At 37.2% G+C, this 27,732-nt stretch overlaps 2 protein-coding genes across 4 annotated transcripts in view; one reads left to right on the forward strand and one right to left on the reverse strand.

Annotated features, from left to right (window-relative positions):
• Asb3 (ankyrin repeat and SOCS box containing 3) overlaps positions 1-3,067 on the reverse strand; it is a 154,929-nt gene extending 151,862 nt beyond the window's left edge. For all 3 annotated transcript variants that reach the window (XM_052734553.1, XM_052734548.1, XM_052734551.1), the window contains exon 1: positions 2,953-3,067. The gene's annotated coding sequence lies outside the window, so the exon portion shown is untranslated. The remainder of the gene's footprint in view (positions 1-2,952) is intronic.
• A 252-nt stretch (positions 3,068-3,319) lies between these two features.
• Positions 3,320-27,655, forward strand: Erlec1 (endoplasmic reticulum lectin 1). The gene is made up of 14 exons (XM_052734554.1): positions 3,320-3,491; positions 9,217-9,321; positions 10,555-10,635; positions 11,338-11,415; positions 11,537-11,600; positions 12,221-12,255; positions 13,738-13,961; positions 14,055-14,184; positions 15,858-16,019; positions 17,229-17,288; positions 20,756-20,880; positions 23,313-23,390; positions 23,585-23,660; positions 26,756-27,655. Exons 1-14 carry the CDS (start codon positions 3,330-3,332, stop codon positions 26,825-26,827), a joined length of 1,452 nt encoding a protein of 483 aa, XP_052590514.1. The 5' UTR covers positions 3,320-3,329; the 3' UTR covers positions 26,828-27,655.
• The last annotated feature ends 77 nt before the right edge of the window (positions 27,656-27,732 follow it).

The raw sequence follows: 27,732 nt of genomic DNA on the forward strand, positions 1-27,732 counted from the left end.
TTTTAGAAGAGAAATTGTTGTTATTAATGGACATATAAATAGGTACTTCTAATCAAACCCCTCCTTCTCTATTGCTATGCTACCAGTTTATGTAGGAAGATTACTCAAATCTACTGCTTTCTTCATAAGGCATTTTCGCTATAAGTCTAAGACCAAATTTCTCTCTTCTTAAAAAGATGACAGTCAGAGCCGGGCGGTGGTGGCGCATGCCTTTAATCCCAGCACTCGGGAGGCAGAGCCAGGCAGATCTCTGTGAGTTCGAGGCCAGCCTGGACTACCAAGTGAGTTCCAGGAAAGGCGCAAAGCTACACAGAGAAACCCTGTCTCGAAAAACCAAAAAAAAAAAAAAAGATGACAGTCAGGGTTGAGAATTTTGCTCAGTGGTAGAGCACTTGCCTAAAGGCCCTGAGTTCAGTCCTCAACTCCAGAAAAAGAAAAGGAAAAAAAAAGATAAGTCATTGGATTAAGGCCCACCTAATTCAGTTTGACCTCATCTTAAGTTGAATTACAGCTATAAATATTCTTTTTTCCACATAGTTTATACTTGGGTTCTGAGGATTAGGAAATGTCTACATATTTTGGAGGCTACATATTCATCCCATCAACTCCCCTACAATAACTTTTCCACACAGAAACCATAATAACAAGGGCACTTCAGGCCTTGTCCTGTCCTGCCTACAAGGCTGTGTCCCACTGACCTCTTCCTTCCTCTCCAACTTCATCTCTTGGCACAGTTTTCTTGTACACCAGCTATACTGGCCTCTCTGTCCCTCACACAGGCCAATCTCATTCTTGCCTCAGGCTTCTGTCTGGACATCACTGTGTAGCTCTCTTCTTTTCACCATTCAAGTCAAATCAGAAGTGCCACTTCCTCACAAGAGTCTACCTGCTTAAGTAGAACATCTCAGTGGCATTCTCTTTCACATAAACTTAGTTTCTTTGCAGCATTTAGAAATTATACCAATTATTCAATTACTCCCCTAAGTTTTCTTCTACTTTTTTTCTGGTCCACTCAAACATTTAATTCCATTGGAATTCATCTCTGTATGCTCTATTTGCTTGAAAAACAGACATCCCTCAAATGATTCCAATAGAAAGTCTACCACCTCAAAGAGTTTTGATCTCCCAGCATCTGAGAGGCTCAGGCAAGTTGATCACAAATTCAAGGCCAGGGTTCTGGAGAGAGGGCTCAACAGTTAAGAGAACTAGCTGCTCTTCCAGAGAACCCAAGTTTGATTCCCAAACATGCAGGTTAACAACTATCTGTAGCTCCAATTCCAAAGGATCCAATATCCTCTTCTGTCCTCTGAAGGCACTGCACCCATGTGGTACACAGACACACAGACAGACAAAACAGTCATATACATAAAATAAAAATAAAGCATTTTTTTTAGATCAGCCAAGCTACACATAGAGTTTTAGACCAAAAAAGTCCAAACCTATTTTTAAAAAGCTCGGACCCTTCTTTGAGACACATGCAACATTCTCTGAACCAACGCTCTCTCCTTCATAGACCCAATCTCCTGCTGCTGATTCCACCATACCTTGTCCTCTGACCACACCAAAAAGCACTAATAGACCATCTAAGGATTGGATACACTCTCCCTACTACATAATGAAATCCTAGAAACACTTTAAATACCAGTTTTAGTGTCACCTCTCCTAGGACACCTTTTCTGACCAACTCCTGAGTTCTTCAGTTCCTTCTTTGTATCTTCACCTCAACATCTGTTTACTACACAATCTACAGAATCTGACTCATAAGGATTAGAATTCTTAATACAGAAGAATTCATACATAATATGAACTTATGTTCATATTATGATTAGCAAAAACTAAGTAATAAATGTTAACTGCTTTATTAGTAATATTCAATTGGGAATTTTTACAAGACTATAATTATTATATGTTATTATTATGTGTTATTATTAATATGTATTATTATGTGTTGATGTTTTGTGTATGTTTGTGCATGAGTCAAATCTAGAACTAGTTACAGATGGTTGAGAGCCTGCCTCCATGTGAGTGCTGAGATTCTAACTGCTGGTCCTCTAGAAGAGCAGCCGGTGCTCTTAACAAATGAACCAACTCTCTCCAGCCCCTAGTTCGTAATTATTCATTTGTATAATCTCCCATGCTAGAAAATGAGAAACAAACGACAGAAACCCATTATTCGCTAGCTTACCAACTCATCAATGCCTGACACACACTAAATATTGAGAAGTGCTAATTTAATGAACAATATATGATAGTTCTAGAACAATATTGTTTTCTTTAAAATTTGTAGAGATGAAAAACTGACTGCTCTCCCTGCTTTTTGATTTGGTTCAAATTTGGGGAAGTTTTTAGCAAGTGTTCTATGGTAAACACTATAAATTATTATACTAGAGATGAAACAAATGTGGACTTTTTTTTTTCAGGAAGGGGAGATGAAACCAAAACTGTCTGTCTAGATTCACTCTGCTGTGACTTAGTTCGTAACTTCACATTCACCTGGCTCTGGTCTTGACTAAAGAAACTTACCCGATTCCTAAGCAAAATAACAACAGCCCAACACTTGAACCAAGGAAGAGAGGTGAAAATGCAAGCCTAGCCGCCTCACAAGTCTCCGTCCACGCCAACGTCAAAGAACCACCGCTTCCCCATATTGTGGGATGGCAGGTATCACCTGGGTGTCCCCAAACACAGGCAGCGTTAGTAAGGAGCTGAGGACTGACTTGACAACAGTTGCCAGCAGAAGAAACTAAGAGAAGTTTCCAACGGGAAGATGAAGTGTGAAAACAGTAAGAGTGGAGGGCACACAGCTCAGTCGGAATTGTAATTTCTACTTCGACCCCACACTGCTCCTACCTCTCTACCCGCTCTAGGGGCGCCGCCGCCCACTACCCACCCCCAACACCCACCCCGCGAGAGTCCCACGCAGCTGGACTCGGCAGCCGGGTCAGGACTCACCTCGCCGTGCCGCTTCGCCCAAGGGCCGACTCCCAGACCCGCTCAACCGGCGTTAGGTCCCAGACCTCCGTTTTTGAGTACAACCGCTAAGATGCTACGGCCCAACGCAGTGCAAGGCGACACCAGCGCGGGCTTCCGTAGGCTACCGACCCACGACCCCGGATGTTGATGTGCTGCCTGCCCCGGAAGCGGTGGCCCGAGTGTAGGGCGGAGGCGGCGTTGCCCAACTCTCCGGAAGGAGACGTGGCGGCGGTTGGGTCTCCTGCACCGAGGACGCTTTGTAGTCCCGCCGCCGCCTCCTTCTCCTCCTCCTCCACCACCTGTTCTCCTCGGGTAGAGGAGGTTGTGACGGCGGCTGGAGGACGCGGCAACGGAGGATGGAGGAAGGAGGCGGCGGCGTGCGGAGCCTGGTCCCCAGAGGGCCGCTGTTGCTGGTCCTGTGCGGTCTCCTGGAAGCGTCTGGCGGCGGCCGAGCGCTGCCCCAGCTCAGCGACGACATCCCCTTCCGCGTCAACTGGCCCGGCACCGAGTTCTCTCTGGTCAGTGCCCTCGCTAGCCGCAGCCACCTCTCCTCTTCCCAGCACGAAGCATTCAGCCCAGCCTTCAGTTTTCCTAGCATTCCCTTCCAGAACCTTTTTTTTCAGGCATTTATCTTCCTCAAGCCGGAGTGTCTTCCTTCTTTCGTTCATTGATTCATTCAGCACACTATCTGGATGTGTCCTCCATACTAAAAATTAGAAAATCAAGCGATCACTTCCTCTCCCTCCTTTAAATTCCTTTGCGCGAGACCTGGCTTCCCAACAGTCCCACTCTGTGGAGGAAGTCTTAGAATTACGACCACAACACCTATCCACGCAACCGTCCTGCAGACACAAGCCCCATCTCTATTCATTTTTCCCCTCCAACACATACTTCTTTAATTAATTGTGTGTATTGTGTGAAAGGGGTTCTGTACACTTGAGTAACAAGTGACCTGGGCCGGTGGTTGTGAGAGCTTGGAACTAAACTCAGTCTTCTACGAGGAGTAATGCCCGTTCTTAATTGCTGCATCATCTCTCTAGCCCTAGAATGTGAGATTTTATGATGAAGTCTTATACAGTGCAGAATTATATAAATAATTCTGTCTATAATCTCATGAGAATGAAAATTCTGTTTGAGAGAGTGTAGTTCTGAAAAGTCTATCCATGTAGAGCTACTGCAGACCAATTTATTTTAAAAGGTGACCTTGAGGGCTGAAAAGATAGCTTAGCAGTTAAAAACACTTAGTGCTTTTCCAGAGAATCCAAGTTTGTTTTCCAGCACCTACATCTGGTATCTCACAACAGCTCCGGGGATCCAGTAGTCTCTTAGTCATCTGCCCCCTGTACTCATGTGTTTAACTACACACACATACACACAGTTAAAGAGAAAAAAAATTTTTTTTTTATTGTGCTGTTAACAATAGCATATTCTCATTTCAGATTGGCATGCTAGGGAAAGCAAAGGTTTTTTTGTTTAGTTTTTTAATTATGTTCCAATTACATACCATCAATTCAAGTGGGTCGGTTTTATTGTATTACTCGCTTACTGTTCCATTGAGACGTTAATAGGTATTACTCTAATGCCAAGACAATATGTACCAAGTTAGACACCAAAAGTATAGCTCAGTGGCAAAGCACTAGCCTAGGGCACAAGCCTTCATATGGACAGCACCACAGAATTACTAAGTTAGGGTATTACCATCACCACATCACTTTCTATTTGCCTTGGGTTTTGCTTACGCTGTATTTTATATTCCATTTGTTTCTCTAACTTTCTGTTACATTCTGATGATATCCTTTAAGTAAATGTTTCTCTGGACATAAGTTAGGACTACCTTTGTATTAATGCCATGATCTACTGATATTTTAATTTTATTTTATTTTGATTGGTCTCCAGTGTTAAAACACTTGTACAAAATATTACAGGCCTGAGGAGATGGCAACAAAATCTCAGGTGGACATACTTGAAGACTCGGGAGTTTTAGGCTATTTGTGTGTTTGTTTTTCTTTTTGTTTAGTCTGAATTATTTTGAGAAAAATCTAGATGCTTTCTCTGAATTGGGAAAAGAGCCATATCCTTGTACAAAAGTAAGCTTTCAATAGTTGATCTTTTGAAATTTTTAAATGCTTCTGTAATCTTAACACTTCCCTTCCATGCTTTATTTAATTGAAATAACTGCTGGTTATTTTTATGGGTCAGTTGATTGGACATTTTAAATAACTCAGAAACTGTGTGAACTAGGAAAATTGGCAAACACTGAATTAAAATAGCTGGGGTTTTTTGTTTTGTTTTGTTTTGTTTTGTTTTTCTTAAACCTGTTATTGTAGTTGCTTTTCTTGCTGTTGTTGAGACAGGGTCTCATTGGCCTCTATCTGAAGAATATCCTCTGCCTCGGGCTCCCAAGACCTGGGACTACAGATTATAAGCATGCACTACCATACCTGACTCCTTTCTAGTAATGTATACTCCCAAAATATATGAAGATAAAAATGATTAAAATTATACCTTGTAAAAATGATTTAAATTATACCTCGTGGTCCTTATAAGTGACTCACTAGTCCAGAAAAGTTTTCACTATTGCATCTACTTTATTGAAAACTAGCCAGGAAGGAGTGGTTCATACCTTTAATCCCAGCACTCAGGAGGCAGAGGTAGGCAGATCTCTAAGTTCAAAGCCAGCTTAGTCTACATAGCAAGTTCTGGGCCAACCAGGGCTATACAGTGAGACCTTGCTTCAAAAATAATAATAATGATAATAATAATAAATAGAAAGTCTTTTAATAAACTAAAAATAATTGACTTCCAAGCAGGATATGGTGGCACACTCCTCTAATCCCAATACTTGATAGGTAGAGACAAAAAAATCAGAAGTTCAAGGATACCTTAATACATTGTCTATATAGCAAGTTTGAAACTTGGATTACATAAGACCCTGTCTCCAAAAAATAAATTAAATTTGGCCTCACAACTCCTCATCTTCAAATATTTTGATAACCTTATCACCTATGATGGCCTTTTAAACAAGTATCTTTGGCCATAAAATAAATATACATAGTAATCTTTAGAATATATATTAATAAAGACTGGTTCAAATATGTTAAAATAGTAATAAGCACATGCCTATGGAGCTGACCTGCTTGGCTTCTCCGAGCTCTGCTCCATCTTACTAGATTAACATTGGACAAATTGTTTAATCTCTGCCCCCAGGGTCCTTTTCTGTAAAAATGAGTATAATGCTTCATTTGAGGATGAATGAATTAATAAATGCAGAGTACGTAAAAGAAGATATTTGGGAGCTGGAGAGATGGCTCAGAGGTTAAGAGCCCTGGCTGCTCTTCCAGAGATCCTGGGTTCAATTCCCAGCATGGCTCACAACCATCTGTAATGTGATCTGGTGCCCTCTTCTGGCTTGCAGACAGAACATAATAAACAAATCTTTTAAAAAAAAAAAAAAAGATTTTTGATTCTACATGCTACATGTTCGTTCATATCTGCAAGGTCTTTTTGTCTGTGGATTCACTCAGCCTAATATCAGAATTCTCAGGAGAAGGGATGGTAGCATTACCCTATAATCCCAACACTCAGAAGACTGAGGCAGGAAGATTGCTATGAGTTCAAAGCCACCCTGGCCTCCATAGTGAATTTAGGCAAGACCAACATGTGATATCTCGCTAAACCTTGTCAACAGTTTAGGAAGCAAAGGCAGGAAGATCTCTGAGTTCAAGACCAGCCCAGTCTATACAGCAGGTTCCAAAACAACTTGGGCTATATAGAGAGACGCTGCTCAAAAAATAAACACACAGCCAGGCGGTGGTGGCGCACGCCTTTAAACCCAGCACTCAGGAGGCAGAGGCAGGTGGATCTCTGTGAGTTCAAGGCCAGCCTGGGCTACAGAGTAAATTCCAGGAAAGGCACCAAAGCTACATAGAGAAACCCTGTTTCGGGGGAAAAAATAAATAAATAAATAAATAAATAAACAAACACCCACACAAATACCAAAAACTTGTCAATACCAACAAAAATCAGAGGGAAACAATTAAGTCTAAATGGAATGCATACAGACCTTCTCATTCCCTAAAAAGGAAAACAGTATAACATGTAGTTAAATATTTACATTGCTTTAGTGTTGGAAATTATCTAGATATGATTTAAAATATAAGGGAGGCTATTGCATAGGTTATATGCAAATCTGTGCCATTTCTATAAGGGACTTAGGTATTTGCAGATTTGGTGGTGGAAAGATTTGGTCTGGAACTTATTCCCCAGGCTTCTAAGAGCTAATACTGCCTGTTTCTTTCATTGTCTTGGGAAAACATTGCCCGAATTGTCATTTATATTTAAGATTGCATTGGTTCCAAGTAGTATATAGTATAGTAAAGTTTTATTGAAAAGAGAAAAGAATAGATATACTTACTTAACAAGAAGTTGATCTTTCCTTGCTAGTAAGAGCCAAACAGGCAGTGGTTTTACAAAGCATTACAAGAAGAGAAAAGTGAAGAGACTTGAGTTACCATAAAATATGTATCAGAGAACAGAGGTTGCCTTTTAGTAACATCAGTTACATTAATTGAAGTGTTTGCTTAAAATATGTTGGTTCATACAAGCAATGTACATTTGTTTTCATAGTACAGAAAACTTAAGGTATAGTAAGAAAACTGACATATAACAGGAATGAACTATAGCTCTTATGCTAGCTGACTACAGGTTTTTAAACTTAAGTATAAATTATTTAAAAAATAGCCATGCCTGTTTATTTACATATTGTCCATGTGCTTTGTTGCTAGGGTAACAGAGTTACCACAGATTATAATATCCATAAAGCCTAAAACATTTACTGTATGGCCTTGTAAACAGACATTTCCATGTCCTGACTGCCTGATCCCAAATAACCAACACAGAGGCTGAATATGAATTATAAATACTCAACCAATAAATTAGGCTTATTACTAACTAGCTCTTGCATTTTTTTTTTCAAGACAGGGTTTCTCTGTGTAGCTTTGGAATCTGTCCTAGACCTCGCTCTGTAGACCAGGCTGGCCTCAAACTGACAGAGACCTACCTTGGCCTCCCAGGTGCTGGGATTAAAGGTGTGTGCCACCACTACCCAGTTAGCTCTTACATTTTAAGTTAACCTCTATTTCTTTTTATGCGTTGCCACATGGCAGTACCTTTATTATCATGTCATGTTCATCTCTTGCTCCCTCTGCATCTAGCTAGTAACTCCTCTGACTCCATTCTTCTCCTTTCCATCATCCTTAGTTTGGTTGCCCCACCTGTACTTCCTGCCTGGTCAATCAGCGTTTTATTAAACCAATTTGAGTGACAAATCTTTACAGTGTACAAGAGGATTATTCCACAGCATGGCCCCTTACAGTGAATTGTGCTGATTCTTGATATATATTCCAAAGAAAGGGTATGTCAGCACAGAGGGTCCATGATAACTATTCTTTTTAAAGGAATTTATGTATTCCCCAAATATGTGAAAATAACTGCTTTATGCTATGTTCTAGTGTCCCATCCAACCAAATTCAGAGAACATTTGTAAAGTCCTAAGGATTGTCAGATATAGATGGTGATTGCTGATAGAAGTTATAGGTATTCAGTGACAGTGTTTCTCTGACTATTCTTGGTCTCCTGAACTAGGAGTATAGCTCAGTGGCATATACTTAGCACATATGTAGATCTAGATTCCATTTTCAGCACAACCACAAAAGTAAACCAGGGAAGCCTCGAACTTAAAGCAATCCACTTGCTTCTGCCTCTGGAGTGCTAGACTTAAAGGTGTATGCCACAATGTAGCCTCATAATGCTTATTAATTAGAATTTTAAACTTCATTACTTGTTTTCCCTTATATCCCAAACTTTTATTTTTTTTTCTGTTAGCTTGAACAACAGGATACAATTTTGCATGCCTCTGAAATTATGCTTTAAACATCTTCAGTTGAGCCAGGCAGTGGTAGCACATGTGTTAATCCCAGCACTTGGAAAGCAGAGACAGATGGATCTCAGTGAGTTTGAGACCAGCCTGGTCAACAAATTGAGTTCCAGGACAGCCAGGACTGTTACACAGAGAAACTCTTGTCTCAAAAAACAAAACAAACAAAAAACAAAAACAAAACAAAACAAAATACTAGTTGAAATGATAAATTCATTTGAGGAACCTTTGCTTTAACTAGTACTGAATTCATTCAGTGTAATGCACTTTGACTTTAAAAAAAATGTATATTTTTATTCTGTTTCTAGCCTACAACTGGAGTTTTGTATAAAGAAGATAATTATGTCATCATGACAACTGCACATAAAGAAAAATACAAATGTATACTTCCTCTTGTGACAAGTGGGGATGAGGTATGTTTTTTTATACATACATTGCTGATCCCTCTTACCAAATGTATGTATTTTGCAACCTATAGTCATATACCTTAAAATTGAGAACAAGATTCTGAACAACCTTGTAGCATGAAAACATTAACCCCTTATTACTGTTTTCTTTGATTTGGGAATTCATTTTGGAAAAATTAACAACCAGCTAGGTATGGTAGTTCATACCTGTAATCTCAATACTCAGGAGGCAGAGGCAGAAGGACTGCCATGAGTTTAAGGTCAGCCTGTCCTACATTGTGAGACCTTGTCTAAAATTACAAAAAAAAAAAAAAAAGAGGCGGGGGGAGATTAGTTATTAATGTTTTGAATAAAAAGCTAACTCTGTGCTTGTTTTCCTTTATGCAAATGGTTTTCAAACACAATATCTCAATGTAAACATAGTGTTTTCATAAAGAATTTCTTATAATAAATAATTCTCTAGGTACCTTATGCTTTCTCACTACCTTAGCTCACGCCCTTTTCTTTCTCCTAAAATGCCCTAACTGCCTCTTATCCATCCTTCAAGGCAATGACTTCTTTCAAGATGAAACAGGAGAGGCAGCATGGTAAAATGGAAAGGACACCAGCCTAGGAGCCAGGAGGCTGAGGTATAGGCTACAGTTAGCTGTGGATCCCTGAACAAATTTGAAACTCAATTCTTCCACTCATTGAATTTATTAAGCCAATTTACATTTTCATGGTCTGTAAAGTAGAATATGAAACTCAATGCTTTTCTTAAATTTTGTTCATATTTGAAATCTGCCCAATGCAGCTGCTCTATGCTGTTTTAAGCCCCTTTAAAACAAAATACACCCACATAACCACACATGTGGTTCAAGTCTGAAGTATTAAAATATGTAGGAAACTGAAAAACACCTTTCCACGATAGAACCATCCTAAAACTTTCATAGCTAGAATTTGGGGGGGATATAGGCAATTGAAAATTCTGAAATAAGTTTTCAAGGATTGTTTAGAAAACTTACACATAAAACTTTTTTGAAAAAAAGAATGAATGCTATGGAAGATTTTTCTATGGCTTCATATTTTATACTTCAGTTCATTTGAAAGAAGTAACATACCATAGGCTCTTATTAAAGATGTTGACTTTTTCTCTTTTATTTCCAAGCATTTGTGATTTAACCAATGAATTAATAACTAAACAGCAGAGTTGGATAACGTTCTAGAAAAACTGTATGTTAAACTCCAATTTTTTCTTAGGAAGAAGAAAAAGATTACAAAGGCCCCAATCCAAGAGAGCTTTTGGAACCACTATTTAAACAGAGCAGTTGTTCCTACAGAGTACGTATTTTATGTACATATGAAAGTAAGTCTCTAGCAGCCTTAAAATGGCTTTTCATTTTGCTTCATTATGGTATGTCACATTTTAAGTTAGGTGCAAATCTTATTGCTTAATAGTATGTTGTTCATTTAAATTCTTATACGTGCAGTAGATAGTATACACCAATATCAAAGTATCAGTTACTAAAATACTTTGAATGTTTTTTAATTGAAAGGAAAGCTTTCTTACATGATAGAATTATAAAATGCTAATTGTGCCAGGCAGTGGTGGCACACGCCTTTAATCCCAGCACTCGGGAGGCAGAGGCAGACAGATCTTTGTGAGTTCGAGGCCAGCCTGGTCTACAGAGCAAGATCCAAAGCACAAAGCTACACAGAGAAACCCTGTCTTGAAAAACCAAAAAAAAAAAAAAAAAATGCTAATTGCTATTTTTAAGCTATGTAGAAAAGTAGCCAGGTAGTTTTTACACACCCAAATACATTATAGCTCTATTTCTGTCACATAATCTTCATACATTGCTAATTAATAGAAATCAAATACACTTCAGAAATTTTGCCATTTTGTGTGGCATAATTATAAGTGTCACTTCATAAAAATTTATTTCAGATTTGAGGGAGAATCTGCTCAGCTGCTAAAACTTCAAGTAAAATTCAATATGATTATATGGCTTTTGTGTATTTAAAAACATATGTCTTTCTTAGATTGAATCTTATTGGACTTACGAAGTATGTCATGGAAAACATATTCGACAGTACCATGAAGAAAAAGAAACTGGCCAAGTATGTTTTCTTTGAAATATAAAGCAAAAAATAAGAAATTTCACAATGATATTGATAGTTTTTAAGTTTCAGCTAAAGAAATATGTTTGTAAAATACTTACTGTAATTTTTTTTAATGTAGAAAGTAAATATTCATGAATACTATCTTGGGAATATGCTGGCTAAGAATCTTCTGTCTGAAAAAGGTTAGTCTCTAAAACTGATGATAGTACTACTGGGTTTTGGTTTAACATTTAAGTTCTAATTGAAATTTAAGTCCAGGCATGGTGGTACAGGACTGTAAGCCTAGCATTTCACAGGTAGAAGCAGTAGGATCAGGGATTCAAGGCCATTCTTTTTACATAGCAAGGCCTACTTAGGCAACATGGTACTGACTCAAAAAAAGAAAAGGAAAAAGAAATTTTCCTTGATAATACCTTTTTTGCATTGTTATTACTGTTTATTTCTTTAATATATGTGCATGCACAGAGTCAGAGGCAAACTTCTGGGAATCAGTTCTCTCCTTTCACCATGTCATTCCCAGGAATCAACCTTGGGTCTCTCATAGAAAGCCATTTTGGGAACACTAACTTAAAAAAGTAAAGGGCAGGCCTGAGAAGAGGGTGTGTAAACACCTAGCACATAGGAGACCCTGGCTCCATTACCCAGCAACTTTCACTCAAAAAAGCAGTAAGACAAAAATCTTGTTTCATCTTCTTTAGAAAGAAGTTTAAGGTTCCAAAGCTGATTGAAAGCAGTCATTTGTGTCATATAGATGTGATTGTTCATGCTGTATGTTCACCTTTTTCTTGCATTGCTTCCACAGAACGAGAAGCAGAAGAAAAAGAAAAGTTAAATGAGGCAAGTGATGTATTAACTTTTCATACTTCATTGTTAGGTATGACTTTAGTGACAGAAGCTAGACATATATTCTTTGTATAATGCCTCAAGGAAGTGAGTCAAATAAAATTCACAATTTATGACAACTGGATTTTCTATGGAAAGTTCCATTGCCAACTGAGCATGATGGCACACACCTTTAATTCCAGCATCAGAAAGCAGAAGCAGTCAAATCTCTGTGAGCCTACTCTGCATACCTAGTTCTTGGCTATCCTGGCTTTATACACAAGTGAGACCCTGTCTCAAAAATAGATAAATAATGTTGTAATCCTTTTACTTACTTTTTAAATAATACCTAAATAAACTGTCAGTTGAGCCTGGTGACACGGGGCTGTCATCCCAGCTTCGTGGGAGACTAAGGCAGGAGAATCACAAGTTCAAGGTCTTCTTGGCCTAACTCCCTTCAACATGGTAGAAGGAGAGAACCAGCTCCTGAAAGTTGTTCTCTGACTTCCACACACACATAGAGCTACATGTGCCCATGTAATGTCAAAAATAAATAAGTAAAATAAATAACAAGGAAGAGTGAAGCTGCAGCCCAGTATTAGAACACTGTGTAGCATGTACAACACCTTAAGTTCAATCTCCACTAGTAAAAGAATAATAATATCAATTATGTGTCTGTGAAATGCTGATACCAATCCATCACTTCAATGCATAGCTGTGGTGCTTTCTATGTAGCATTAGAAACAGTGGTAGTAAGAACATTTTTATTGCTTGTTCTCATCTCCTATAAATGTAACAGATAAACTGCATATGTAAATAACAAGCTACCTACCAATATGGGCTCTAAAAATAGAGGCTAAGTGTAGGAACTGTGTTTTATGTATGTGCAGTGCAAAGCTGCTATGCATATACATATTGTAGGTACTTCTTATATGTCCATCAAATGATGGCTTAGAGTAGTAGTGTGTAAAAGGAGCAATTCATGTAGTTCAAAGAACGCTGCAGCCTTAAAATTTGTAGAATCTAAATTATAAACAACATTCACTGTGAGTTTAGTGAAAAAAGAGCTAAGCAGCCCAATATAGTAAATTTTTTTGTTACCTTAGTTTGTTTCTTCAGAACTATTGACAATAACTCATATTAATCATGTGTTTGTACTGTTCACTTAAATGTACATAACTTAACATTTTAATTTTAGCATCAAATAATTTGTTCTGTATTATACTAGCCCTAAATGCATACTTGCTCAAGAACGTAAGAATCAGAACATTAGGGTTGACTTAAAAGAAAGTACAGGAAAGAAAGAAAGAAAGAAAGAAAGAAAGAAAGAAAGAAAGAAAGAAAGAAAGAAAGAAAGAAAGAAAGAAAGAAACGTACAGACGTTTTCATCTTCTGTTTACAAATAAAATGTAGTTTTCTTTCAGAATAAATACCTACCTCATCCTCAAACCCATCTCAAATTTCTAATAAAAGGTCTGCCTACACTCTTTTTCTAAGATCCCCACTAAAAATATTGAAGGTCAGATGACACCCTACTATCCTGTGGGAATGGGAAATGGTACACCTTGTAGTCTGAAACAGAACCGACCCAGATCAAGCACTGTGATGTACATATGCCATCCTGAATCTAAGCATGAAATCCTTTCAGTAGCTGAAGTTACAACTTGTGAATATGAAGTTGTCATTTTGACACCACTCTTGTGCAGTCATCCTAAATACAGGTAAGATGTTCATTCAGTATTCTAAGCATACAGTGCACATGGGCTTTAAAGAATTCATGTTTAGCCTTAATGCTTTTTTTTCCTATTGAATAGGTTCAGAGCCTCTCCTGTGAATGATATATTCTGCCAATCACTGCCAGGATCTCCATTTAAACCCCTCACGCTAAGACAGTTGGAGCAGCAGGAAGAGATACTGAGGGTGCCATTTAGGAGAAATAAAGAGGTATGAGAGTTAACTAATTATATTTTTTCAGTGCTTCCTTTTCCATATTTCAGAACCTGTATCAATGTGTTAATTATTTCTGTAGTATAATAATAGCAATTTATTTTATTCACTTCAAATTTTTAATTCTAATTATTTGATTAATTTCAATTCTTTTTCTTAGACTTGTCAGGATTTTTAACATTCTCATAAATTACACAATTTCTAAGAATTTTATTTAGATTTATTTTATTTTAATGGATGTATTGCATTGTCTACATGTATTGTGGTTGTCTACATGTATATACATGCACAATGTGTGTGCCTGGTACCTGTGGAGGCCAGAAGAGAGTCTGACACCCTGGAAACTAGAGTTACAGACATGTGAGTTCTGGAAACCAAACCCAGGCCCTCTACAAGAGCAGCAAGTGCTTTTAATTTCTTATCTATCTCTCCAGTCTCACGTATGATATTTTCTAAGTTTAGCATCCTATGAAATTTCTAAGTAGTGCTCCAACTAAGCTTTGAAAAAAAAAAGAGCAGCCCTAGCTCCACTCTTAGCATTTTACACTTGGTCTGTTGCTCTCCTTTAACCACCTCTGTGTACTGCCTCCTCTTTTTGTTACACTGTCTTCCCTCTTCATCTGCCTGTTGGGCATGGCCACATACATTTTGTTTTTCAATTAAAGTACTGTGCTTAGAACAAGTGTAGTTCCTGCACAATCTTTCTCCTCACAGTGTACAAAACAAGCTATTCTCTATCCAATTGACCGCCCCCCCCAAAAAAAAAAAACCTAAGTGTTGTTTTGTTTTTGTTTGTTTGAGGCATGGTCTCACTTTGTAGCCTTGGGTAGCCTGAGAGGCACACACTCACACTCTCTCACTCCCCCTCCCTTCCCCACCCTTTGCACACCTTTACTTAATACCTACAAGATAACATCCATAGCTCTTAGGTATAGTTTCCCAGCATAAAACATGCTTGATGATCTCTTTAGTTTTTAATACTACAGCCCTACATATTTCCCCTGATGAGTCTTTTCTTCAAATCCTTATGCGTATATGCACACAAATACAAAGCATATACCTAAGTCACAAATATATATATATACACATCACAAATTTTTCATGTTTCATGACTTGGTCAAGCGTGTTCTCTTGGTAAAGTCTTCACATTTCAATTCTTTGTCAAAGTCAGTTCCATCTACCCCTTCTTTTATGAGTCTTTAGTTCTGGGTGCCCTTATTACTTTGGATCTACTCTAGTAAATTACAGGTTCCTCCAGAGCAACCACCAGATCCATCTACATTTGAGTAATCATAACTGATGATCCTATTCATTCCCAACCAACTCCTTTTTACCCTGTTTGTTACATTAGGTTAACCTTAATGACTTCTACAAAATTAAATGTAAGGATGCAAAACTTAGTAAGTATCAAAGTGCTTAACAAAAGGGAGACAAGAAGCAGACATGAAATCGAAATTTTCCCTATGTGCCAGAGAATTATCATACTTATTACTTGGGGTGGAACTAACACTTGTCTTGACTTTTCTCTTTTGTCACAAAATCCACTTTCTTAAAACCTTAAAATTAAGTGGAGAAAAAAAAACTTTCATTTTTCCAAATTTTTAAGTAATAACAAGCTGTAACTGGAAAACATATCATAAAAGCTCATAAACACATCTGGTTAATTTTAGGAAGAGTCGCCATCTGCAAAAGAAGAGAGATTTCCAGCCATCCACAAACCTATTGCTATTGGCTCTCAGCCAATGCTCACTGTTGGAACAACCCATATATCCAAGCTGACAGATGACCAGCTCATAAAGGAGTTCCTTAGTGGCTCTTACTGCTTTCATGGGGTGAGAAAGTGAAACTGTAGTTTAAATATTTGTCTTACACCCTTATGTGTGGCAGTTACCTAACCCATAGTCATTGGAAGAACGGAACAAAAGTGTCTACAGAAAAATGGCAGGATTCTGCTATCTCCAATGGACATTTTCTTTGTGTAGTCCCATCCCCCATATCTCTACAGTCTAATCTGCATCCATTATATTCTCTTTACCCTTAAAAGCTTGACTTTTCCAAAGGACAATCAGACTGCAACCCACAGATCCAGGGAGGTTACCTAGCAGGGGGGACCCTAGGATGACTGTGGCTTATAATGACTGGGCAAGCTTTAGTGAAACATTTCACTGTTAGGATAAGACTTTGTACCCTATCAAGCTGATGAAAGAATATGCTGGATGTACTTTCAGGAGGGGAGGCTAAAATCTTTTTAGATTGTGGATTAGCCTATAGAAAAATGTCTGCTGTAAATCAAACAGTGAAGGGAAAGATGAATAGGAATCTCATTTACACAACTTAAGGAAAACATAGCTCTGAACAGATGAAGACAGGTTTCTTCTGTATCCCAGAATCTAATTAATATTTATATGTATGTATAATTCAGCTATTATTTGGCTTAAAAGGGCTTATTGGGAAATGTTATCACTTTACTATTTTCTACAGAGAAAATATTTTCCAGTTTCAAATAACCCTGGACTTTTGAATTATAACCTGTTTTTTTTTTATGTTTAAAACAAAAGCTTGACTTTTCCTATGGCAGTCATATATGATTTGGATTGATCATTAGAATAGACATCAGTGATTTATTTCTCACATTTTGGTTATGCAACAGTCACAATTCAAACTTGAGCTAAGTTTAGAAGGTAATGTTTTGCTTCTGACTATTAAAACCAGTGTAAATATACTCAAAGGTGAAAATTTTGTCTTATGTATTTTATGAAAGAGTACAGGAGTTAATTCTTTTTATTTATCTTTTTTTTTTTCCTTTTAGTGGATTTTTGTTATTTGTTTTTTCTTTCTTCCCTTTTTTTTTGGAGACAAGGACTCGCATATAGCCCTGGGTGGCCTGAAACTCACTGTGTAGACCAGGCTGTCATATTTTGTTTTTGTTATACTATTGATTTTAAAAATTATAAAAATTACATATATTTCTAACTGTCTTGTGGCATTGTTATATCAATCTCTCTTCTCGGTGAATAACTTTGTCTGTTTCTCTACTTTAGGGTGTTGGTTGGTGGAAATATGAATTCTGCTATGGCAAACATGTACATCAATATCATGAGGTATAGAATAGCATTTATGTCATTTTACCACTGGATAGATCCAAGTTCCTTATTTGTTTTGCATTGCTAGAGCTCAAACCCAGGGCCTCATGGATATGTCAAATGCTCTTAACATGGAACTACATCAGCAGCCTTGGATTAAAGGTTTTAAGGTCTATGACAGGCTAGTGATTTGACTCAGCAGTTACGAGTGTACTGCTCTTGTAGAGGTCTCAAGTTTGATTCCAGGCAACTCATAACTAACTGCTTGTAACTCTTAACTCTAGGGAATCCAGTGCCTCCCAGATACCTCTGCAGGTACTGTACTGAAGTGCACAACATACACATATAGACACAATTTTTAAAAAATTGGAAAAAAGAATGGCATTAATATTACTTTTCATCTTGAAATAATTTTAATATGGAAATACTAGCCAGAGTATTCCCAATTTTTAGAAACTAGAAAACTTAGTATTAACTGATTCAGTCATCTTGTGGGAACATTGCTCATTAACTACCCATATTCTTAAATTACCATGAGCCTGGTAGATTAATATTTTATTGTGTTCTAATTTGAGAAGTTACTCTTATAGTTTATCCTTAAGAAATGGATAAATAATAAGTGCATTGATTACAGAATTAATCAAACTTAATAAATATACCAAGTTGCTCAGATAATAGAAAATACCATTTCATCTTTTGTTTTTTTAATAGAGTCTCTAACCCAAGCTACTGTCAAACTAACTCTATAGGTAGGGAACACTTTGAAATTCTGATCCTCCTACCTCCACCTCCTGAGTGCTAGGATTATATGTGTGCCCTGCTATGCCCCCACTTTTATAAGAAGATAGGGATCAAACTCAGGTCTCTGTACATTCTAGGCAAGCACTCTATAAAGTAAGCTATATTCCCAGTCTACTACAATAGTGTTTTAATAAGCATTTTAGATAGCTACAGATCCACCTGCCTCTGCCTCCTTAGTGCTGGGATTAAAGGCAAGAGCCACCACCTCCCAGCTTTTTTCAGGGTGTTGTTGTTGTTGTTGTTGTTGTTGTTGTTACTTGGGTTGGGTTGGGTTGGGTTAGGTTGAAGGTTTTGTTTTTTTGTTTGTTTGGGGTTTGTCTTGTTTGGTGTTTTGGTTTTGAGTTTTGGGGGTGGGGTTGGTTGAGATTTATTTTGGGTTTTTTTGTTGTTGTTTTCTTTTCTTTTCTTTTGTTTGTTGTTGTTTTGAGACTGGGTCTTAATAGCCCAGGTTGCAGGCGTGTGCCACCATGCTAAGTATGCTTTTGCCAGTATGTTTATATTTAACAGTGTGCTTGGTTAGGTCAAAGTATACACATTGAAAAAAATGCCTTCCAGAAAGTTGAACCAGTAAACACTGCTATTAAAATGACTCTTTTCCCATGTACTTAACACATTCCTATATACTTTACTAAATTTAATTTGTCCAAGGTCACTTAGCCTGTAACTTTCTGATAGAAAGCTACTTTGGAAGAAAATAACAACTAGCAAGCATAGTGCTGACTATATGCCAGGTACTGACTACTTTGTATGTATTAACTCATTTAATCCTAAGAACACCTTTCGTAAATTGGTCCTGTTATTCCAAGTTTCAGAAACAGGGTTTAGTTCCTTGCCTAAAATCCCATAAGCAATAAATGATAAGGCTGGAATTCAAACCCAGGCAGGCTTGTTCCCTATGTGGCTTTCAAATCCCTGTCTGGAAATTAACAAACCTAGTTGCTGGTGGGGTGTGGGTGGAATGTAATAACTCTTTTCCATTAGGCAATAAAGTCTACTAGGGAAATGGCCCTGCATGTTTCACTGGCCACTGAGTAGGTTTTCTGTACTATTAATCAGAAGTATATTATTACCTAGCATGGTTATCTGGCATAAAATATGAAGGGCAACAAGGAATAAGGAAAGAAAAGACGGAAGAGCTTACTTTTATAAACAATACATAGTATTTTTTAAATAATAAAGGCAGAATCCGGAAAGGGATTCGGCACAGTCTTTAAACAGAAATGAGTGTGCCATCAAATGAGTTATGGAGACTAAAACTTCAAAGTTCTTATATAAAAGTAGAGAGGTAAAGTGAAAATGAACTTTGGGGTAAGGCCTCTTAGTCCATTTTGTACTGCCATTAACAGAATACTACAAACTGGATAACTTAAAAGGAAACTAGATTTCACATTTCTAAAGACACTCTTATCAAAGTGTCTGCCATCTGGTGAGGGCCTTCTTGCTGCTTCGTTTAATGACACAAACCAAGAGGAAGAAAGACTGAGAGAGTTTGGGGGCTATAGAGATGGTTTGGTAATTAAGAGAAATAACTGCTCTTCCAAAGGGTTCAATTCCCAGCACCACATAGTCACTATCTGTAACTCTAGGCCCAGGAAATCCAACATATTGTTCTGGTCACATGGGCACCAGACATGCATATGGCACACATACATACACGTAGGCGAGGCACCCATACACATAAAATTAATGAATTAATTAATTTTTTAAGATAGAAAGGATAGGAGCATAAATGGAAATCCTCCTCTTAGAAGGATACAGTACTCAAGACTTAAATATCCTCCATTAGGTTCTACTTGCCCACACTGTAATTCTAGGAACTAGGTTTACAACACGTTTTGGGGGAGATAGATTTACCGCACAACAAAGATTCAGTTCAGAATCACAGTAGTAGTGCTAGGACTGTAATTTGGTCATAAAGCTCTTTCCCAGTATGCACAATTCCTGGGTTTGATGCCCCTTTCATCTCAAAACAGCATAGTAGTATGTATGTAATTGTATAAATAGGTATGATCAATTAAATTTTTGGTTGGAGGTGGTGCAGTGTTGGCATTGAAAGTATTAGAAAGGAATCCAAAGAGAAAGGGTCTGGCAAAATGGTTCAGCACATGAAAGAACTTGCTTGTAAGTCTGACAACCTGAGTTTGAGCCCCAGATCCTGAGGTGGAAGGAGAAAACCAGCTCCTAAGAGTTGTCCTCTGGCCTACCTCCACAGCACTGTCAGTGCATGTGTCTTCAGTTATGTATGTATCATGCACACATACAATGATAATAAATAATTTTTAAAAGAAGAGTCTAAAGAAAAAGATCTCCAGGAAGGAACTAATACAACAGAAAGAGAGGTAAGAAAGGGAAAAGATACTGAGTTACAAGCTACTCCATCTGGAGCTAGGCTAACTAGAAATTACTTTATTCAGAGAAACAGAATAAAGATCATTTAAATTTCTGTTTCCTGAGTTTGACTGATATCATTGCATCATTATCCAGTGAATGGATGAAGATGGAGACTAGGGCTTAGAGGAAGGTCTGTTTACTCATGTCAAATATGCATTACTACAAACATTGTCAGGCTCAAATACACAGTAGCTCATCTGGTGAAGGAACCTGATGTCTGCTCACTTACATAATACATGCCCACATAGGAAAATAAATGTAATTTTAAAACTTCGTATTTTTCTACATACTAGGACAAAGATAATGGGAAAACTTCTGTGGTTGTGGGGACATGGAACCAAGAAGAGCATGTTGAATGGGCTAAGAAAAACACTGCTAGAGCTTATCATCTTCAAGACGATGGCACCCAGACAGTCAGGTAAAGACTGTTTGCCTTTAAAACTGATTAATAGGATTTTTAAAACTCAAAATATTGACAGATTAAAATTTTAAATATACAGAGCAGGGCATGATGCTGAATGCCTTTAATCCCAGCACTTGGGAGGCAGAGGCAGGCAGATCTCTGTGAGTTTGAGGCCAGCCTGGTCTACAGAGTGAGTTCCAGAACAGCCAGGGCTATGTAGAGAGACCTTGTCTCAAAAAAAAAAACAAAAAAAAAAAAAAAACGCCAATCCACAGTCTTGGATTCAGGCAACCTAAGTTCAAATGATGCCTGTCTCTTCAGTAGTAATATAATACCCTGGGCAAATTACATAATCTGTAAGCCTTGCTTGTCTAATAGTATATCCCTATAAGGTTATGAGGATGTTTAAGTAAAATAACCTACCCTAGTAATAACATTCAATAAATTACCTGCTGCCTTTAACAGTGATGGTGGTATGAAACTGGTGTGATGGTGCTGGAGAGATGGCTCAAAACCACATGGTGGCTCACAGCCATCTATAACTAGTGCCATGGGATCTGATGCCCTCTTCAGGTGTGCAGATATACATGTAGACAAAATACCCAAATACATACATTAAAAAAATATTAAAAATTTAAAAAGAAAACCTTTAAGAGGGCTAGAGAGATGGCTCAGTGGTTAAGAGCACTGGCTATACTTCAGAGGTCCTGAGTTCAATTCCCAGCAACCACATGGAGGCTCACAACCATCTATAGTGGGATCTGATGCCTCTGTGGGCATTAAGGTGTACCTATATAAGGTGCACTCATATACATAAAATGAATAAATAAATCTTTTTTAAAAATGTTTAGAAAAAATAAAGATTGCCAGTGATGTTAGTGACAATGATTCATTCTTTTGTTATTGTTTGTTTTTGTTCTTTTTTTTAAGATTTGTTTTTATTTTGTGTGTATGAGTGTTTGCCTGCATGTATGTGTGTGTGCACCATTTGCATGCCTATTGCCCACAAAGACCAGAAGAGGGTGTCAGATTCCTTGGAACTGGAGTCACAGACATTTGTAAGCTGCCACATGGATACTGGGAATTGAACGTGGGTCCTCTGGGAGGACAGTGAATGCTTTTAACCACTGAGCCATTTCTCCAGCCCCAGTTTTTTTCTTTTGTATAGTGATGGAGATTGAACCCAGAGCTTCATGATTAATCATCATCCATGCTAGGCAAGTGCCTAATGCTGAGCTACCTCCCCACTTTCAATAATTATTTGATTTGATTAGAATTAGAGGTCTTCTAAAGTATTTGTGTTTGTTAAATTTTTAATTTGTTAAGTATACTTTATTTTTCCTTGTTACTTAGTTTTTGTGAGGTAGTGTTCACATACCTTTTGTACTATATGGGTATATTTTATTATTACCAGAAGAAGTTAATCTTACTTCCCAAAAATAATTAACTATGCTTCAGCTTTTCTTGTAGTGCCTTATACAGTGAATTTAAAAGATTAATTCTTTTTTTTAATTTTTTTTTAATTATATATATATAGTATTCTGCCTCCATGTATGCGTGAAGGCCCGAAGAGGGCATCATATCTCATTATATATGGCTGTGAGCCACCATGTGGTTGCTGGGAATTAAACTCAGGACCTCTGGAAGAGCAGCCAGTACTCTTAACCTCTGAGCCATCTCTCCAGGCCAAGATTAATTCTTGTTCACTCTCAAATGTTAACTTTTGTTTCTTCCTGGAGCAGATAGTATTGAGAAATCGCTTTCAAAATATGCTGACTTTTCAGGCTGACCAGAATCAAAGTTAGGAAAATTAGAATAGAGATATTTAAGTGTTCAGTGTACTAGACAGATTATTTTAGGCTTATGTTGCCTACAAAATTAGCTTTTAGTATCATGTGCTCAACATTGAAGCATAGAAGACTGTGACTAGAAAACATAAAGCTTTTGCGGGGGATATTGCTCACTTTGAAAGTTATTCTTTGGCAGAGGCTTGCCTTTTGTCCCACATACATAATAATGTTTAATGGGATTAGGTTGATGGAAAAGAGAAAGGAAGAATTGTTTTACTAAATAAACAATATACTGGGCTGAGGAAGTGGGTAACTTTAAAACTGCAACTTTTATTACTATGTTTTGTTTGGGTTTTTTTTTTTTTTTTTTGGTTGGTTGGTTGAGATAGAATCTTGCTGTTAGCATTACTGGCCCCAAACTCACAGCAATCCTGCACCCTTATCCTTCCAAGGGCTAGAGGTATTTTATCCACCACACCAAGCTCAAAACCTTGAGTCTGACCTATATGTAATATGGATAGCATTAAGAAAAATAGTGCAAAGTTTCTTTAATTAATATTTTCTTTATAGAATCTGTGATGTAACTTTCTCACCTACCCATTATAGTTATTCTAATTCGTAAGACTGTAATAAAGTTTGTATGTTTCTCCAATTCAGGATGGTGTCACATTTTTATGGAAATGGGGATATTTGTGATATAACTGACAAACCCAGACAGGTGACTGTAAAACTAAAGTAAGTTGAATCCTTTTGCCTACTTTTTATTGACAAAGTTTTACATAAGATGTACTAACTAAATAATTATAAAACTGTGTTATTGATCTTAAATTATACCAGGTCCATTTAAAGATTTTCATAGCTTAATAAGATAACAAAAATAATTCTATTTTTATGACATAGGCAGTACCTTAAAGTGCTCTGTATTTTAGGTGTAAAGAATCAGATTCTCCTCATGCTGTTACCGTGTATATGCTTGAGCCTCACTCCTGCCAGTATATTCTTGGGGTAAGTAAATGAAAATAATCAAGAGCTCTCATCTAGAGTGCGGGAAGTCCTGGATTCAATCCCAGTACCACCAAGTGAAAAGAATTAAATTTTGAACATACTTGAACTTTTTTGTCTTAAATCTACAAAGGGCATTCTAAGACTTAATAGATATATTTTTCTTTTGGGGTATTATTTACATAAATTGCACAAAGGCCTACTCAGTTGGTAGAATGTTTTCCTAGCATGCATGAAGCCCTGGGTTCAATTCCTAGCACCACATAAAACCAACCAGACATGAAGGTACATACATCTGTAATCCCAGCACTTAAGAGATAGAGGCAGGAGGATAAATTGTTCATATCATCTTCAACTACTCAAGGAGGTCATGGCCAGGCTAGCACACATGAGAGCATGTCTCAAAGCACAGATCGTAAATGATGAGTTTGATGATATTTAACCATTTTAAATAGTCTTGTAAATATCAACTGAAGGTCTGTCACAGCAGGAAATTCTCTCATACCCCATCACCAAAGGATACCTCTTTCTGGTTTCTGATACTATAGATTACATATGCTTCATTTGGGATTCCACATGAATGTCGTTCCCTTGTATGCCTGGCTTTTCACTCAGTTGTGATACAGTTAATTAATTATTAAGTTATATTTATCAGTACTTCATTATCTTTGCGTTGCCAGATCATATTCTTTTCTGTAACTCTACTACATGTGCTTAATCATTCTTCTGCAAGGGACATTTGATTTGTTTTTCTTTTTTTTTTGGTTATGATGAATAAGTCTGCTATGAACTGTTTTCACAAATCTTTCTGTGCTTATATGTTTTCATTCATTATGGGTAAATACCTGTGAGTGGAATTTTTAAGTCATGGGTAGAGATACATTCTACAAAATGATTCACCAAAATGCTACTGCCATTTTAATCTACCAACAGTGCCTGAGAGTCCAGTTACTCCATCTCCCCACTAGCTTTATTTTCAGTCTTCTTTGTTAGTCATTTTAGTGGGTTTTGTTTGCATTCCTCATACAAATACTGAAGACATGTTTGTGTCATCATTGGCCCTCATATGCTTTTGTGAAGCCTTACATCTAACCAGACTTTAATACAGAATAGTTCTTAAAATGGTTAAGAGGACTTTTATTTAGTACTGTTTTTATCAGTACCAAGACTTACAGGGAAGAACATTTGATCAAAATACATTGTATGCATGTATGAAATTCAAAATAAATAAATAAAGCAGAAACAGGTAAAGCTCAGCTCTGAATACAGAAGAGACAGCTCAGGATCAATAGCCAACAGGCCAAATGAGAGGAGTTACTAAGTAGAAAATCACAAAGAGACATCAAGAGTCTGGGCTTCTTCTTAAAGCAGCCAAAGTGATCAGATACTGAGTGTGGATGTTCTCTCTTGGTACAAATGGACTAGGCAGGCCAAAGACAAGGCCCAAGACATAATTGGACAGAGGCTCAAAGGAACCTGACTGCTGGTGAAGGAATAGAATCTATGTCAGTCTCTTACCCATTTTTGCTGTTGTTACTTATCTTCTGATTGCTTGATTCTAGGAATTCAAAAATATTCTAGATACAAGCTCTTTGTATTGTACATACTTTTTCATACTCTGTGGTGGCTTCACCTCTAAAAAGACATTTAAAAATGTCTTCTGATAAGCAAAATCATATTATTCTATTATGTTCAGTTTTTTTGTTTTTTTGTTTTTTTTTCTTTTATGGGTACTGCTTTTTTGTGTCCTAAGAAGTTTTTGCTACCTCAGAGTCATGGAAACACCCTCTTAGATTTTTTTTTCTAAAGACTATAATACTAACTTTTTTTTTTTAATTTATTGAATATACAGTGTTCTGCCTGCATGTGTGCCTGCAGGCCAGAAGAGGGCATCAGATCTCATTATAGATGGCTGTGAGCCACCATGTGGTTGCTGGGAATTGAACTCAGGACCTCTGGAAGAGCAGCCAGTGCTCTTAAACTCTGAGCCATCTCTCCAGCTCTATAATACTAACTTTGATTATGTTCTAAGTATGCCTTTTTCTCTTCTTATCCTCTGTGACTTAAACATAGCTTCTAGGCTTTTGGGTTCATATAAATTTTAGAAAAATTTTGGCCATTATCTCCTCAAAGATTTTTTTCTGCCCTATTCCTTTTTTCCTCAGTTTCTGAAATTCTTTTTGATTTTTTGAGATAGGGTTTCAATGTGTTACCTGTCCGTCCCAGAACTAGCTCTGTAGACAAGGCTGGCTTCGAACTCACAAAGATATATCTGGTTCTGCCTCCTGAGTGCTGGGATTAAAGGCATGCACCACTACCACCCGGCCTGAAATTCTTATTAAACATATTAATTTGAAATTCTTTGAAAAATCTCAGAAACTTCCTTTTATTCCCACTTCCACCCCCTCCCTGCACCATATTTAAGTGCAGGTCATTTCTGTTAACCTTCACCAGTCTAATCACATCTTTTACCATGTCCAGTTCATTGCTGAGTTCATCTGTGGTACACTTTTCATCTTTTACTATTTGCACTGGATTCTTATGATTTCTTTTTCTCTACTTAAATTCTCTCTTGTCACATGTTGTCTACTGTTTTTCCTGGTATGTATTTGGTTTTTTTGTTTTGTTTTGTTTTGTTGTTTATTTTTTCACAGTTATCATGACAGCTGACTCATCTTTAAATTAGTGTTTACTTTGCCTCTCAAATAGAAGTGGTTATTTTGCCACAGTGTTTTATTGTTCTAGTTATGTAAGCTCCTCACATATTCCCATCCTTTGTACCTCGTTTCTGTTGCCATATTTACTTTGAGATAAAAATGTTTTCTCTACCTATCTCATATTTTATATGAATGACTAAAAATAGTGTTTCTGTAATCTTGATTAATGCCAAGCATCATGAAACCTGCCTGTAATGCAGCACTCAGGATTGCCAAGTGTTCAAGGCTAGCATGGCCCTATGTCAAAAAAAAGAAGAAGAGCCTAATTTGTAGGGAAAATGTTGGGTGGTTTATCTAAATCAAGAACCTGTACAGTTAGCAAATATATTCATTGAGGAAAAGATACTGTTAGTTTCTAATGTCATTGCTGTTTTTCTTCAGGTTGAATCTCCAGTAATCTGTAAAATCCTAGATACAGCTGATGAAAATGGACTTCTTTCTCTCCCCAACTAAAGTATATTAAAATTGAAGGAAAGAAAGATGATTGAAAGTCATCACTTCCTCCCAACCATGTCTCATTATAGAGTCTCACCATTGGACTCTGTCTACAGTATCACAAGAAAGGACTGGCAATACGATGTGAAATCCATGTGTATATAGAGGTTACTGATAAACGTGTAAGGCAGATGCTTGTCTCACTTCATTTATTTTGGTGTTATATGAACTGATTTCATTTTGACTTTGCTTGGATAATGTGATTTCAAAATCTGATTCAAGCAGTTTAGAGTCTAGCCTATTCAAATATCATAATCTTGTACTTATTGAAGTACTTTTAAATAATATACTTATTGTGTAAATTACAGCATATATAATGAGCTAATGAAGTAAAGATAATGAAGAGAAAAGTTGCTAGGAGAGTGTTTCATTAAATATGAGACCATGTATAATATGTAAAATTCTAGTGCTTGAAATCTTTTCAGCAAATTTTTCTGTGGCCACTGCTCTGTGTCAGGCACTAAACTAGAAGTAGAAACAGAGTAGAGCCTCACAGATGAACCAACACCACTGTTATCTCAAGAAGCTCTTTTTTATGGCAGGTTGCTCCTCTTCCTGAACTTTTATGATTCTTTCTTCTCATAAGTGAGTTTATTACCAGTGTATATGTGTAGTACCAACGGTTGGTGTCTTCCCTAAATTAGAGTGGTTCATTCTAAAACTCACTGTGCTGGCTCTCTGTTGTACCTTCCTGCTGTATATTATAAATCTTAGTTCTGGACAGTTTTACAGCACAGTATTTATTTCAAAGAGAATAAAATGTTCATAAGCAGTCTTTTCATGTAATCAGTGACAGATTATTTAGTTCCTTTATTTTCTCCTTTATCCTTTTGCATATATTTTGTACATACTTTCTGAACAAG

Source organism: Peromyscus californicus, unplaced genomic scaffold, assembly GCF_007827085.1.
Source record: "Peromyscus californicus insignis strain IS unplaced genomic scaffold, ASM782708v3 Scaffold_13__1_contigs__length_99412109, whole genome shotgun sequence".
In the NCBI taxonomy this organism is placed as follows: Eukaryota; Metazoa; Chordata; class Mammalia; order Rodentia; family Cricetidae; genus Peromyscus; species Peromyscus californicus.